Below are 15,501 nucleotides of genomic sequence, written 5' to 3' on the forward strand. Positions count from 1 at the left end.
CCGAATCCGACAACCGGAAGTAGAACTTTTGTCTTGTCTGAGTTTCCCTACATTAGCGCTCAACCTTGCAGCGAAAATGTTCTCATAGCCGGTCTGTGCTTCATTGTCAAATTGTTTGTTAAATAAACTAATATGCCATACCTGTTGGTGAGTAATTTGGTACTTTATTTTGTAATACATGTGGGATTTTATGTGTGTGAGCGAATTATGTAATGGGTAATGTTAAGGAGTGATGTACAAACAGTGGTACACATGAGTGTACACTGTTTGTGAGTTGGCAGAAGTGTGACGCCAACTGACGGTGAGTAGTCGAACCGTTGGCCGGGCGGCCGCCGGTGGTGCGTACGCGCACGTGTTTATACTCAATGGTATAATAAACGTACATTGATGGACCAACATCGTCTTTGATTATCTCTCCCGCAATCCTCCCTATATCTTTGGATTCTACAAATGGGGGCTCGGTTCCGGGATAGGGATTAAGATTGCGAGAGAGGAGAAGACGCCGGCAATCTGACAGATGGCGGCCATTCGTGTTCGAGAATATTCCACGGGTGTTCCGGAGAAATTGGAGTCGGCGGCTATCATCATAACATAGTGGCGGACGTGTGCTACGAGGACCCTGATGACTGTGATGACCAACGACTACCAAGATGACAAGGACATCGACGATGACATCAGCCGCGACGGAGTATGACGCGTCAGCGTCGAGGACGGAGCGTGACGTCACAAGCCGCGCGCAATTTGACATCGCCGCGACGATGACAGATGACGAGACGAGCTTACAGACGACCATCAGCTGAGAATCATAGTGTGATTGTGTGTGTGTTTGAATGTGTTGTTCATTGCGAATATAGTGAAGGTAAACGCGTTTTGTTGGCGGTGCAGAGGCGCGTCGAATTCCAAGGCTGACGATCCACGGTGGTCTATCACGACGGCTTGTTGGCACGGTCACTCTTCTATAGGTTTCAACAGACGGTTGGACCTGACGGTACCTGAGGGTTTGGAGAGGGGATCGGTGTCAAGGGTCGGTGGTGCCACGTGTGAGGTGACGCTGAAGAACGAAGAAACGCTAATGTATAGCTGCGAACCACGAATATTTTTATTGTTTACGACGAAATATGTTATTTTTAATGCTGATAAACTATTTTTATTTTAAATGAATAAATAATGAAAGATGAAACATTACAAAGAATGAAAGATGAAACATTACAAAGAATGAAAGATGAAACACTACAAAGAATGAAAGATGATTTGTGTTTTCTTCAATTATTACATATCACCTGTTCTATTGTTTATGTACTACTGTAAATCCGAGACGTATTTATGTCAGGTATGGCCGAATGTGGGATTTTATGTGTGTGAGCGAATTATGTAATGGGTAATGTTAAGGAGTGATGTACAAACAGTGGTACACATGAGTGTACACTGTTTGTGAGTTGGCAGAAGTGTGACGCCAACTGACGGTGAGTAGTCGAACCGTTGGCCGGGCGGCCGCCGGTGGTGCGTACGCGCACGTGTTTATACTCAATGGTACAATAAACGTACATTGATGGACCAACATCGTCTTTGATTATCTCTCCCGCAATCCTCCCTATATCTTTGGATCCCACAAAGAGCCCCCATTAGAGTGTGTGTGGTATGCCTGGGAAAGACCGGATGCGTGTTGTTATGGTCACTTGTTGGAGAACGAGCCCGAAGATATGTGTTAATAAATACATAGTTCTGACTTAATCTGCGTTTCACTTGGAATCCTTCACATCCGGATCCTATATACATATATTATATGTACATATGTAATTCTGTATGATGTTCGTATAAAATTTCATTTTAAATTTGCCATACTATTGTCAAGTAAGGAAGTCAAGGAAGAAATTTCAATCTTTTATGGTTGATTTTAAATCCAAATCTTATCAATTTTATGTAATTTCGTACTTCAAGATTGTAAATATGAATTTTCATTGCATACAATATCATATATTCAACCACTTGGCGATATTCATTTTGAATTTAATATAAATTTTTTTAAAAAATACGTTAGATGTCACTTTGGGTTTGCCAATATTGATATTTTTACTAAATTTTATTTTAACATTTTTTACCAGGTTTTTCTACGTTTCATTTCGCTAATTTAATTTAATGTTATCATTAATTTAGCACTGTCAATTATAAGTTCCATTTTCTTTTATTTTCTACTACTATATTACCAGTTGACATTTCAATGTAAGATTTTGGAATTGATACTTAATTTTCAATTTAAGTTAAAGATTATAGCTCATTTAATAACGAATTTTGTTTATTTATTTATTTTTTACTTTATATCTATGAACGTAGTTTTGTTTTCATGCGAGTTTTGTGATCATGTAAAAATTTGACATCGAGATTTTGACTGATTTGAGCTTAGAAAAAAATGTAGGTGTACATACATGTGTTAGTATGTGTTTCTGTGTATTTTCGAGATTATTTGAACACCGTAGTCCTATCAAACTGAAACTTAGTACTAGAAATGTTTATAGATATGGTGTAAATTTTTAGGTTGACCAGAAGTGGTACCTCCGCTAAAAATATCAACAGAATGGTATCAAACTTTTTACACGTAATAAGTATAAAAATTTCATAAGTTATTTTACCTCAGCCGGAAGTAGTACTTTTAGTCTAGAGTTTCGAGGTTTTTTGAGTTTTCCCCATACCTCCCAGCGCATTGAACTGAAATTTCATATCTAGGAGTTTTAGTTTAGTACAAGGGTTTCCAACCCGGTGCCCTCGGGCGCCATTGCCCTCGCTGACTGATTTTCGTGCACTCGCCACTATTCGACTGTGACAGAAAGTTGATAAGATTTTGGTCAAAATTTGTAAACCGGAAGTACCTTTTTTAAAACAATATTTCATTATTTTTTTTCGCCTTTTTAAATTATTTCTGTCTTCTTGATATGTTTTGCTTATAGTATGCATAGTGATATTAAATAATAATAAAAAATTGAACAAAATCCGACTACCGGAAATAGAACTTTTGTCTTAAGTTTCTCTACATTTGCGCTCAATTTGTATCGAAAATACTCTCATAGCCGGTATGTGTGAACGTGTATGTACATATATTTAATTATCGAATTTTGTTTTGTAACCTTCTTATATTCCTTAAATACATAGATACTCCTTAAATTCCTTAAATACACATCCGAATTTTTTTACACATTGGTTTAAATGGAGAAAATATTATTGATATATAGAAAAAAATTCAGATGTGACCAGACACATTCACACATACCGGCAGTATTATGAAATACTAATAGCTATGACAACATTTTCGATACAAATTGTTCAGTCTGTTGTATTGTAAAAAAGTTTCAGTCTGATTCAATAAGCAAGCGGTTTGGGAGATAATTGAATTCAAAAACTTAAAAAAAGTTGACATCTATAAGGGGAGCAGTGCCGATTTTAGGGGGGGATGGGTCGGGTGGCGCCCGAGGGCGCCAAATAAATTAGGGCTCCGAACGATGCGCCAAAGGCGCTTTAAACGATGGCATTAAAAATTTTAGATTAGAGCGCCAAAGGCGAAAGTTCTTTCTAAGGGTGTTTAGAAAAAATTATCCGAGGGCGCCATCGGGTGTAAGGCCGGCACTGAAGGGGAGGTACCATTTCCGGTCAACTTAAAAATTTGAAAAATGTTTACGTCGAATTGATAAAAATTTTAGTAACCGATACCAAGTTTGAGTTCGATTGGACTAACGGTGTTCTCGGTATTTTTTAGAATTTTTATATTATTTTTTACGGATTCCCCATGACACAGAACAACTTTTCCAACTAGTGGTGTTTCAAAATTCCAAAATTCGCTGTTTTCGATGTACCTTAATGTAGGTATAAAGTAAAAATGTATAGGTTTTGGAGGGTGGAATATACCTACTGTTACTTACTGGAGGAGGCTGGCATATTGGATCTCTGAGTAGTTAGTTTTACGTATATAGGCGTACCGTACCTCCCGTAATAAACACCGTTGCTGAAAATTAAATTCTAGGATCCGCAAATGCCCGTGGGGAATATTGAATTATAGGTAGTTTTATGCAATTATACACAGACATCGGTTTGATTTTGGCAATATATGTATATCGGTGGGTCATTGTCCAGCAGAGCCTTGTCGGGACTCAAATAGGTCGCGGCCCAATGATCGACTCTGGTATAGTGCTTAATTGAATAGCGCAGGGGTTCTGGCTTTCGCTTTTGTTTGACCTGCATACTTTTCATTTATAATATACGGTCTTGTTCATTTCCCAATTTTTCAGAAAGAATTAAAATTGAAATTTTAAAATGTCTGAATTTTGTTTTTGATATCCGTCTAGTATCCACAAAGCCGTCAACAAGGGGGTGGGGTGGATGCAAACGACGTCTTACATTTACATTAGTGATAGGCCCAGTGAAATATTATCGGGTGCATTATTAGAATAAAATTTAAGCATTTATGTTCATATAAACACATAACTTCTCAAAATTTTAATCTTAGGAGATAATTTAAACTAAAGAAATATCAAAAAGAGGAGACCTATAAGGGGAGGCATCACTCGTAATTCGCAACTTACAGTTCGCATTTCATTGACCAACACAAAGTTTCAGTGTGATAAGATTAATGGTGTTTGAATTATCTCTGTTGCTGCTTCCTGCAACAGCGACATCAGAAAAAGATAGATAATAGAAATCAAATTGCACTATTGAATTCAAATTTAACAGCTAATGGATTATACAAACAATCATTTGAAATATTATAACATTCAAGTAATATAAAAGAAAAAAATTTCACCCACGTCACTATTACGTAAAAATTTAAATTTACATATATTTATTTTCATTTAAATTCAAATTTTCACGTTATAGTTAATACCTTTTATTTATTTTTTTAATCAATGACTAATCATTTCACTGCATGATTTCGTGGACATCATCTTGAAGCAGATTTTTTAACACATAATTTTTTGACTATGGATGGGATAAGTGGAGAGAAGTGAGACACAAATTGACTCTGAAATTCACTTCCAGTAAATTGCAAAATATTTTCAATTTGATCGTAAAACGAGGTGAAGAGTATATAAATTCTATAGAAACAGATGATAAAGCCATTGGCTGCAATTAACTCGCAGTGAATTTTACTACCGAAGTTATATATACATATGTACATACATACATATGTTAGGTTCCGTAGGTTTTGGCGTTTATATGAATTGTATGTCGGACGATAGCGTTCCTTTCAGGAAACAACGACGAATTATTTTTGAAATGAACTTCTAGAAAGCTTTTAAATATATCCTTTCTGCAGTGGGCCCTAACGTAGTTAAATTTTTAAAGCTATCGTTTTTCAGTAAACAACTCAATACATTTTTCTTGAACTCCATCAAAGATATTGTAAAGCAACGCGAAAACACAAATGTGAAAAGACAAGACTTTGTTGATTTATTATTGGAATTAAGAAAAATAGCAGCTTTGAATCGAAGTCGTCAAAGTTCTCTGGCAACATTGTAATAGACGATGAATTTATGACAGCCCAAGAATTTTTATTCTTCGCAGCAGGATTTGAAACTTCATTGGATTTACACTACATAAGCTAGCGTACAATCTACATATATTGCTGTCGGTTCCCTCATCACTGAGGATCGTGACTATGATGTGCGGTCAACCAGCTGCCTCCATTCAGTTCTAAATTCGGCCAGGCGAAGACTTGCTACCGTGGAAGCGCCCGTCGCTGCAGATACTTGGTCAGTCCAGCGTGCGGGGGATCTGCCTCTGGCTCTTCTGCCTTCGACGCTACCAACCACAACCAACCGCTCCAGGCTCTCCTCACCTCTTCGTGCAATGTGGCCGAAGAACTGCAATATACGTTTCAGGCATATTGTTGACAATCTATCCTTGATTTTCAATTCTTCAAGAATAGACACATTCGTGCGTTTGTCGGTCCAAGGCACGCGCAGTAGCCGTCTCCAGGACCACATCTCGAAGGCATCGATTCTCCGTCTATCCGCCGCCTTCATGGTCCACGTCTCGACACCATAAAGGCAGACAGAAAAAACGAGACTCTTCACGAGACGGATTTTGACAGCAGTTGTAATGGCTCTATTCTTCCAAATCTTCGTTAGTTGTGACATTGCCGATTTTGCTAATGTAATCCGGCGCCGTATTTCCAATTCGCTGCCGCCGTTGTTAGATATGAGTGACCCCAGATAGACAAAATTATCAACCACATCTATACCGTTTAAAGCTGAGTTGTTGTTTTGCAGCTGTTGGTGACGGTCAATTATCATAATTTTTGTTTTGGGGCGGTTTATCTGGAGGCCAAGCACATTACTCTCTGTCTCAACACGACGGATCAGTTCGGCCATTTCTTCATGATTATTAGCTATGAGCGTTGTGTCATCCGCATACCGAAGATTGGATAGTTTTTTTCCACCAATGGACACTCCACCCTTCCAACCATCCAGTGCTCTACGCATTATATACTCTCCATATATATTAAATAGGTCTGGAGATAATATACACCCTTGCCTTACTCCACGTTGTACTCGAAAATTTGTCGAGTTTAGCGAATTGATTCGAACTACTGCATTGTTATCATTATACAAGTTATGTATTATTTTTGTATATACATAAATACATATGTATATACATAAATGTTCAATAAATTTTGTACTACATATGTATATACATAAATGTTCAAGAGAACGTTATTGACGAGATTACTGAAGTTTTGGACACTTTCAATGGAAAATTGTCATGCGATTTGATTTAAAAAATGACTTACTTATAAATGGTCATAATGGAAACCACGAGGAAGCATCCAGCGGTAGTGGCGCTTTTTATGATTTGTCCCAAGCAATATACATATGTACACTGATATAATTATTGAAAAAAAAAATGGAGATTATAATTCCAGTATTTCCCATGCATTATGATCCCAAATACTTTCATGAACCTGAAAAGCTTATACCGGAACGATTCACCTCTGAAGAACAGCTCAAAACACACTCTATGGTTTATTTACCATTCAGCATTGGATCACGAAATTGTATCGGTGAGCCATATAAATATTTAAATGTAGTCAAATAAATATTAATATTTTATTATCTTTCATTTTTTATTACATGGTGTGTAGCGACACTTTCATCTTAAAAATTTCCTCGCGAGAACGTTAATAAATGAATTCTCTCAGTCAATCATTGGAATTGGGTGTAATATATAATAAAAACAATCATATGTATATTTTACACTTTATTTGTGGAATTGGTCATTTAAAATAAATTGTCAGCATATTTTAGTTCATGAACCATGCATATACACTGACCAAATCATAAAAAAAAACGTATGGGGAGATAATGTAAATATGAGCCGTTGTATTTGAAAGTGGCGGAACCCCAATTTTCAATTTCCTAAAACACTGTTTCGGTTTGACTTAATTCATAAGTTTTTATCACTTCTTTCAATTCGTTATGTCCAGAATCTCGCAGAGGCAGGCTAAACTTATTTCATGCCCCCAGTATTTTTAAATATTGTAAAACGCAAAATATTACGTTTAATGTTCTGCGGATATTTCGTGAAATGAAGAAAAGTGGACTTACATCAATTTCATAATTTTTCCAAATAATATATGACTCGTTAGAGTTCATTTTCATAAATTTGCATATGTTAAGTATGTATAATATCTGACTTAACACAGATAAAGTAAAAACTATTATCATAAATCAATCGGCTTCTTCAGTCAATTGACACTCAATATTCTAAATCAGTTTTTTGTATAGTTTATTTTCCGCCTGATCTGTCAAACAGTTTGAATTCGGTTGTCTCAAATTGAAACCTTTGAAGATACAAGAACTGGATCGATTCAACTGTTGATCTTGGGGTTGCATTCCAGAGTGACCTAAATTTCTCTGTTCATATCGACTCTGTGTGTTGCTCTGCCTCACGAATGCTTGGGTTTGTCTTTCGTAATTCTCGACACTACCATAATCTCGCTGTTTTGAGATTGCTGTACAATGCTCTAGTTAGGAGTATCTTGGAATACGCCTCTATGATCTGGAATCCTTACACTAAGTCTCTATCTGGAAGCTTGAACTTGTCCAAAGACCATTTCTCAGACTGCTTTATAAGGAGCAATATGGGATTTACCCATACTTATTTCCTTCAAAATTCGTCATGGGTATGGTCGGCTACACTTCTCTTGACCACAGGAGGAGTGTTGCCCTCATCAAGTTCTTGTTTTCCATATTTAGAGGCTGTATCCCCTGTCCCTCTATCCTGGCTGAGTTGGGCCTTCAAGCTCCAGAGAGTGTGATATGGACCCGCCATCGTCCCCTTTTTCACACTCCTTTGGCTAGAACTGTGGCTTTTAGTTATTCTCCCATTCCTCGCGGCCTCCGTTTCTTAAATTCACTGGATGGTGCCATTGACAGTTGTCACGTCTCTCTTCATTCTCTGCACCACTTCCTAAGTTATGGAGGTCGCGACCATTTAGAAAGGTTGAGTTAGTGTTTTTAATTATGATTTTATTATGATTTCATGTTTTATTTAGCTATCTTTTCCTTATGTAATTTGTATATATAATTTGTTTATTTAACTTGTATTTTTTCCTTTTGTACTTCTTAATCTTTTTAGCACACTCGTCGCTTTGGAGCAATCTGTTTGACGAGTCTGCTTGATTAATTGATTTTGTAAAATAAAATAAAATAAAATTTCAGGTCAAATGCTTGTAATCATGCAAATAGTGGCACTAGTGTAGGGCTGCCATAATTGTCGGACCACCGACTGGGACACCCCCTCCCTCTAAAAAAACACTTTTATCGATGCGTCTGTACTATGTAGGGTTTCTGACCCAGGTCGACCCGGGACAGACATTCCCGGGAATTTGCGGAATTTTTGTTATCCCGTGTCCCGGGAATTTTTATCTCTAATCCCGGGAATTGGATTTAAAAAAATCTTGAAAACATACAACATTTTCACGACTACACGAAGGGAAATAATAAATCAAATACACAAAGAATCGTAAAATAATTCTGATTTTATACCGAACAAAACATTCTTTAAATGTTGTAATAAAGCGAATGTATATCCTACGGTAAAACCATTATGAAGCGAGTATATCCTTCTTGTATTGACGATTCCACATTGGAAGAAACTCTTCTAGATTCGGATGAAGATGAAACAATTGTGTGTTTGACGATGAATGAAGAATTAAATAAGGAGTTATCAAAGATGAATATACAAAATAACGTAAATAAAAATAGCCTCGACTTTAAAAAAGAAATTAAAATATACATGCTGACAGGAGAATAAACCGATAATTTAAAAAAATTGTTTTCGCCCCTTTTAACAAAAAAACCAACTTCGACCGAAACTGAAAGAGTTTTTTCCAATGCTGGAAATTTTGGTACCAAATCTAGAAATAGGCTTTCGAATTCTCATTTAAATATTTTAGTATTCTTAAGAAGCTACTTTAAATAAGTTTACTTTTATAATTACATTTTTTCCAGTTAATAGATACATATATTATGTATTGTTTACTTTTTTATATTTTTTTATTAATAAAAAATATATTAAATTGAAAAAAAAAAAGTTTTTTTACATGTGTCCCGGGATCCCGGGAATCCCGGGAACGATGCCGGGCTCCGTCCCGTGTCCCGGGAATTGCAAAAGTCCGGGAAATCAGAAACCCTAGTCTGTACCAAATTTAAAATAAAATAATATAGATTAATGGGCGATTCAATTTAATAAAAGCAAACAGAACTTTACGTAAACATTTTGTTTCATCCATTCTTCTCTCGCCTCACTCTTCCCTGACTTGGGTGACTTCATTATCATCGCTCATCTTTCCCAAATGATACTTTTCCGATGTTTTCGCTTTTTGGAGCTGCCCTTTTCCCCCTTTTATATAATTATAGAATTCAATACATAACATTTTATCATTTATGTTGACATTACCTTGAATTATGCTTTTCACGGTGTCAATAGAAAGCAAATTGCGCTCATCTGTCCACTGAGTTTTAATCAATGAGAACATACATACTTTCAAAATACGCATTGTGCGGTGGGATGGCGAACAAGTATTGGTACATTTTCAGTAGATTAGCTTTTCTTTCTGTCCCTTCAGTCTTTATGAAATAATATAACCATTTATCATGCACATCTTTCGTTTTCCATTCTTCACATATTTTGTTTTCAATAAATGACTTCATATAGCCAATCTGCCTAAGGTCCTCACATACCTTCGGGCCGGGCCTTTATCTGGGCCGGTTTGAGGGGGGGGGGGGTCGGGATTATATAGAGAAGGGTTTTAAAAAAGCTGTAATCACAGCTAATGATTTAGCAGCTGAAGTACAAATTGAGTCGGTATTTAAACAATTAAAAAGAATCATACGCGTGAGACGGCAATTTGACGAAAATACATAAAACGAGCCCATCGTTTGTCCTGAGAAACAGTTAGAGGTCAAGTTTATTAAGGCAACAAATTAAACGGTCAGAATTTAAATCATTTTTGGGTCAGAATTTTAATAACACAACGGTCATAATTATATCATTCAAGGTCAGAATAAATAATCAATGGTTAGAATAAAAATAGTATTTGGTCAGAATAAATAATCAATGGTTAGAATAAAAATAGTATTTGGTCAGAATAAAAATGATAAATGGTCAGAATAAAAATGATAAATGGTCAGAAAAAGTAATAATTGGTCAGAAAGTGAAAATTAATAAATGGTCAGAATGTGAAACATAATAAATGGTCTATGTCGAAAATATATATATCGAATGTCGAAAAATGGTAAATGGTCAGAATATTTAAAAATAACAAGTAGTCAGTCAGCATAAAATAAAACTTTGTAGACAATATTGCAATTAATTAATGTTTAAGTAGTTCTTCTATTAAAAAAATAATATGCTTTAATTATCAGTAAACCTTCAAATTTATCGCACATAAATTATTTTGTTATATAGGTACAATAGTAACACCTGTAGTCATCAGATATTACCCAAAAAAAGGAAAACAAAAAAAAAACATAAAGAGTATTATAAGTTTTTATTTATTGATCATTATATCATACACTTTTTTTCTAATCGATAATAATAATCTTGCGCATGCGAATAACTACGCTTGACGTTTGACTGTCGAATAACTACAATACTCGTTTGACGTTTGACTGTCGTCCTCTTGACCACTTGTACCAATCTTCAATGTACCAATAGTAATGATTCTAGTGCCAACTGACAAAAATGAATCTGACCATCTGTCAACATAATTCTGACCATTTAATACAAATTCTGACCATTCAATATAAATTTTGACCAATATATATATATATATATATATATATATATATATATATATATATATATATATATATATATATATATATATATATATTATGACCAATTAGTATAAATTCTGACCATTTAATATTTATTCTAGTTTTAGTATTCTGACCGTTTAATATAAATTCTGACCAATGTAATATAAATCTTACCAATAAATTCGAGGTGAAATTAGTCCATTCATTGTATTACATTTGATAAAACAGCACAATTTAAAAGTATTATATCCGAACATTTTGCTGCCTGAAACTGTAGCAAGCGGTGAACGTAGTTTTTCGAAACTTATGTTAATTAAAACATATCTCCTGTCTACATTGTCGCAAAATAGACTTTCTAGTTTTGGAACTCTATCTATTATCAATCGCTGAAACTATTGAATTTTCAGCTTGAAAAATCATTTTATTTATTTATTTTTAACTTGACCTGGGGTTGGGAAATCTTGCTAACCATTTTGCTGCCCACCCCAAGCCCGAAAAAAGGTGGATGAGAACCCGTTATTTATATTTTTTTTCTATGGCGCTAAGCCCGAGGGCGCCATAGGGTGTAAGGCCGGTACTGCCTGTATGTATGTATTTACTATACATACATACATACCGGTCACCGTGCTTTGACAGAATGTTAAATTACAGAAAACGCAAATATCAGAATGCAAAGATCGAAAATCGAAAGATCTTAAGTCGAAAGAAAAAAAAAAATGGTGCATGGTAAACGGTACATACTCACTTAATTTTCGCGAGCAGGATACAACAGGAACAAGAGGAACATGCTTTTCCTCCCGTGTTAATGTGCGCGCGCAGAATACGGGAGGAAAAGCATGTTCCTCTTGTTCCTGTTGTATCCTGCTCGCGCAAATTAAGTGAGTATGTACGTGAGTATGTACCGTTTACCATGCACCATTTTTTTTTTATCTTTCGACTTAAGATCTTTCGATTTTCGATCTTTGCCTTCCGATATTTGCGTTTTCTGTAATTTAACATTCTGTCAAGTCACGTAGACCCCATACATACATACGCATGACATTAGTCCTAAATACTTTAAGAAAACTACATTATTAAATACCAGTTTCATTTTATGGCATTAAACAGGTTTTTATACATTTACAATTTATGTACCAATAAATAGTTCAAAATTTGATGATTTGTACACCAGTAAGTTGTGTTAGAGACTCAAATCTATTAGACAACTGACAAAGAAACCTACCATGAAGACAGTGAGTATATCCTGGCTACTAACCGAGAGATTTGACTATAAAAAAAATTGATAGGCTCTCTAGCAATTTATCTCTTAAGATCTGACCGCACTAGGCGACACTGCACTGCTGTGACGCAACAATTAAACGACGGCAACAAATTAAATGGCCAGTATTTAAATTAGTTTTTGCCAGTATTTTATTGACTAAATGGTCAGTATTGTGTTATTAAATGTCAGTGTCAGAGCCTTTTTAAGCCGTGGTAAAGGTGTAAAGTTACGTCGTTAATTCGTGCACTTCAATTCATATTTGCCAATTCACGTCTTGAATTTGAAATTGCATGTAGCCATATTTTCTATTTTTTCTTGTTTCTTCGTCTTCCTCTATTTCGTGCATCTTTCTCAGAGATTACCAAACGAATGATTGACATAATTTGTTGCGTAATGTCGCGTCGCTGCAGTTCAAATGCGGATTAGCTAACATCGCCGCCCAGTGTCGCCTAGTGTGGTCAGACCTTCAGCGACGAGGATCTTGTCTCCCAACAGATAAAGCATTATTTAGATTTGAAATACAACACAAATATAATATAATTAAATAATGGACCGGATGTTAAAAGCACAAAACATTTTCACAATGAGCTTTGTGATTTTCATCGTGGCGCTACAGGAAATCGTATTATACCACCATAATTGCATTTAATGACGCAATAGGATTTAAAAAGGTGTCCGTGGGCCGTAGGGTGTAGTGTACAATTTTCGAAGCTAATTGCGATAGACGTGTCCGCCGATAAATTTGTTTTTCGGCTCAGTATTTTTTTCTCTATTTCTGCTCGTTTTGAAAATACTAAAGAAAATTGCGATTGATATATCAAATTAATCATATATTTTTAGGTCGCAGTTTTCGCTCTCCTCGCCGTAGCAGCCGCCATGGCTGCCCCGGAAGTTCCAATTAGGTTCATTACAGTATTAAAGCGTATCGAGAAGCACGACGAAGTTGGCCAATCCTCTCTGAGATACTTGACTGCCGATGGAACATCAGTTGCTAAACAGGGTATCTTGAAATCGACCCTCGATAGAAAGGACCACGTCCTCTACAAAATTGGGGAGTTCACCTTCACCGCTCCAGACGGCCAGGTCATCCGTACCACGTACGTCGCTGATCATCTCGGATTCAGAGCCACAGGTGAATATGTGCCCAAATCTGTCGTTGCCTAGGTAGATTAATAATGAACCAACATCCAAAACACTGTCGATAATGTATGAAATAAATAAAAAAAATTGCTCATTCCTCAAACCTTCTTTTTAATTTTATGTTGATACTAAGGATAAGCCCGATGAATTATCATCGCATGGGTTATGGAATATTAATTTATTCAATAAAAGAACAACTGCAAATTACAAATTAATAGACAAAATTATTTATTAAATTAATTTAATTTGCAAATTTGTTGTAGTAAACATAATATTATAAAGGGTTCGGTCCGCGGGCCAACTCTGTGAACTCATGTTTCCAAACGAAGTCCCCCTAGTGGTGGAGCTTTTATACGACGTTGGATTTATGATGTCTTCGAAGAAACCCGAGTGGCTGGACTTGCTCACAAACGAAGCCCTCGGAAGAGCGGAGGGATTGGATGAAGGGTGTATCTGTTTAACAGTAGGCGATACAGAAGACAAAGTTTTACAATTTTCTATTAATATTGAACCGTCATCATAGATATATAATACATAGATGCGCCCTTACGGACATTTTTGGTCGGAGATGTTGTCGCCATTAACGGAGGGGTGCGGGGGGTTTAACTAGCGGGAAAGTGGTGAAAAACAAAGGAAGGATGCAGCGGTCGGCAGTGGTAAGCAACCAAATTTTTGTACAGTTTATGTATATGTACATGCACTGAAGTTTCATTTTATTTATAACTTTATTTTATTGGACATTCCGCGTGACAGTAAACCAAACTAATAAAGCCATATTAAGAAAAATATGCACACTATATTAAACTACAAATGTATGTTACTATAATAAAACCATCATTAACTATTACAATATTTAAACATTAGTAACTTCCACAAGCATGCATTTAATAACACCTGTGGCAGAGGTTGTCGACCGCTGTTGCATACCGCTGTCTATGCGCTACGCGATTCTATGCAGTCTATGCAGCCGATCGACCTTCCGACTTTGATTTTGATTTTTAAATGCTTTTTATTATTACGAAATTATGTTCACAATACATCTTATATCTATTTTAATAGCTACTGATCTACTGATCATTTTCTATTTTACAATTTAATTTAATTTGGTTAGTAATCACAGTATTATATTATTCTAATGTTAATCTAAAGCATAATAGGAAAAAGAGCTCAAAAACCTATTTACAATCCTTATAAATGTTCATAATACATCTAATACATAATATTATTTAAAGACTCTCTAAAGTCGATGATCTAAAGCAGATTGTGTTTAGGTAATCTGTGTTTATACCTGAAGGGTATAGACATTTTGTTGTAAACACCGAGACTCTTCACAAGTGTGTTAGTATGGTTATTAGTGATTATGTCATAGAATCTACTGGTTAGTTTGTTAGTAATGTCTGTAACAAACGGAATATTATATATGGCATGCAGTTTTTTCAGGTTAGTATATATGGGTGTATTATAAATTATTTTTAGGGATTTATTTTGTATTACTTGGAGCTTGGAAAGGTTAGTATTCGAGGCGTTATTCCATACAGGTGAAGCATAGGTTAATAATGGTAATATGAGCGCGCGATTTAATTTTATTTTATTTAGCGTTGATAAAGAACTATGGCGATTAAATATTGGATATATTGAGGATATACCCCGCATCGCTTTGCATTTCGCTGCCGCAATGTGAGGTGCCCATCTCATTCTTTTTTCGAACGTTACTCCTAAATATTTTATTACTGACTGCCATTTTAGACTTTCTTCAGAGGGGATTTTCAGATCTGAACTTGGCTTATGCTT

General features: G+C 35.7%; 1 protein-coding gene across 1 annotated transcript; it reads left to right on the forward strand.

The window, feature by feature from the left end:
- Positions 1-622: 622 nt before the first annotated feature.
- Positions 623-13,734, forward strand: LOC143916865 (larval cuticle protein 65Ag1-like). Its single transcript, XM_077438126.1, has 2 exons — positions 623-688; positions 13,411-13,734. Exons 1-2 carry the CDS (start codon positions 623-625, stop codon positions 13,732-13,734), a joined length of 390 nt encoding a protein of 129 aa, XP_077294252.1.
- Positions 13,735-15,501: the final 1,767 nt, after the last annotated feature.

This window comes from Arctopsyche grandis, chromosome 1 (assembly GCF_051622035.1).
Source record: "Arctopsyche grandis isolate Sample6627 chromosome 1, ASM5162203v2, whole genome shotgun sequence".
NCBI classification, from domain to species: Eukaryota; Metazoa; Arthropoda; class Insecta; order Trichoptera; family Hydropsychidae; genus Arctopsyche; species Arctopsyche grandis.

What these genes read in the sequence shown, in the direction of transcription:
- LOC143916865 (XM_077438126.1), top strand. Translation starts at nt 623, where the DNA reads ATGACTGTGATGACCAACGACTACCAAGATGACAAGGACATCGACGAT. An exon ending in ATGACATCAGCCGCGACGGA is followed by an intron (nt 689 to 13,410) that starts GTATGACGCGTC and finishes ATATATTTTTAG; the next exon opens with GTCGCAGTTTTCGCTCTCCT.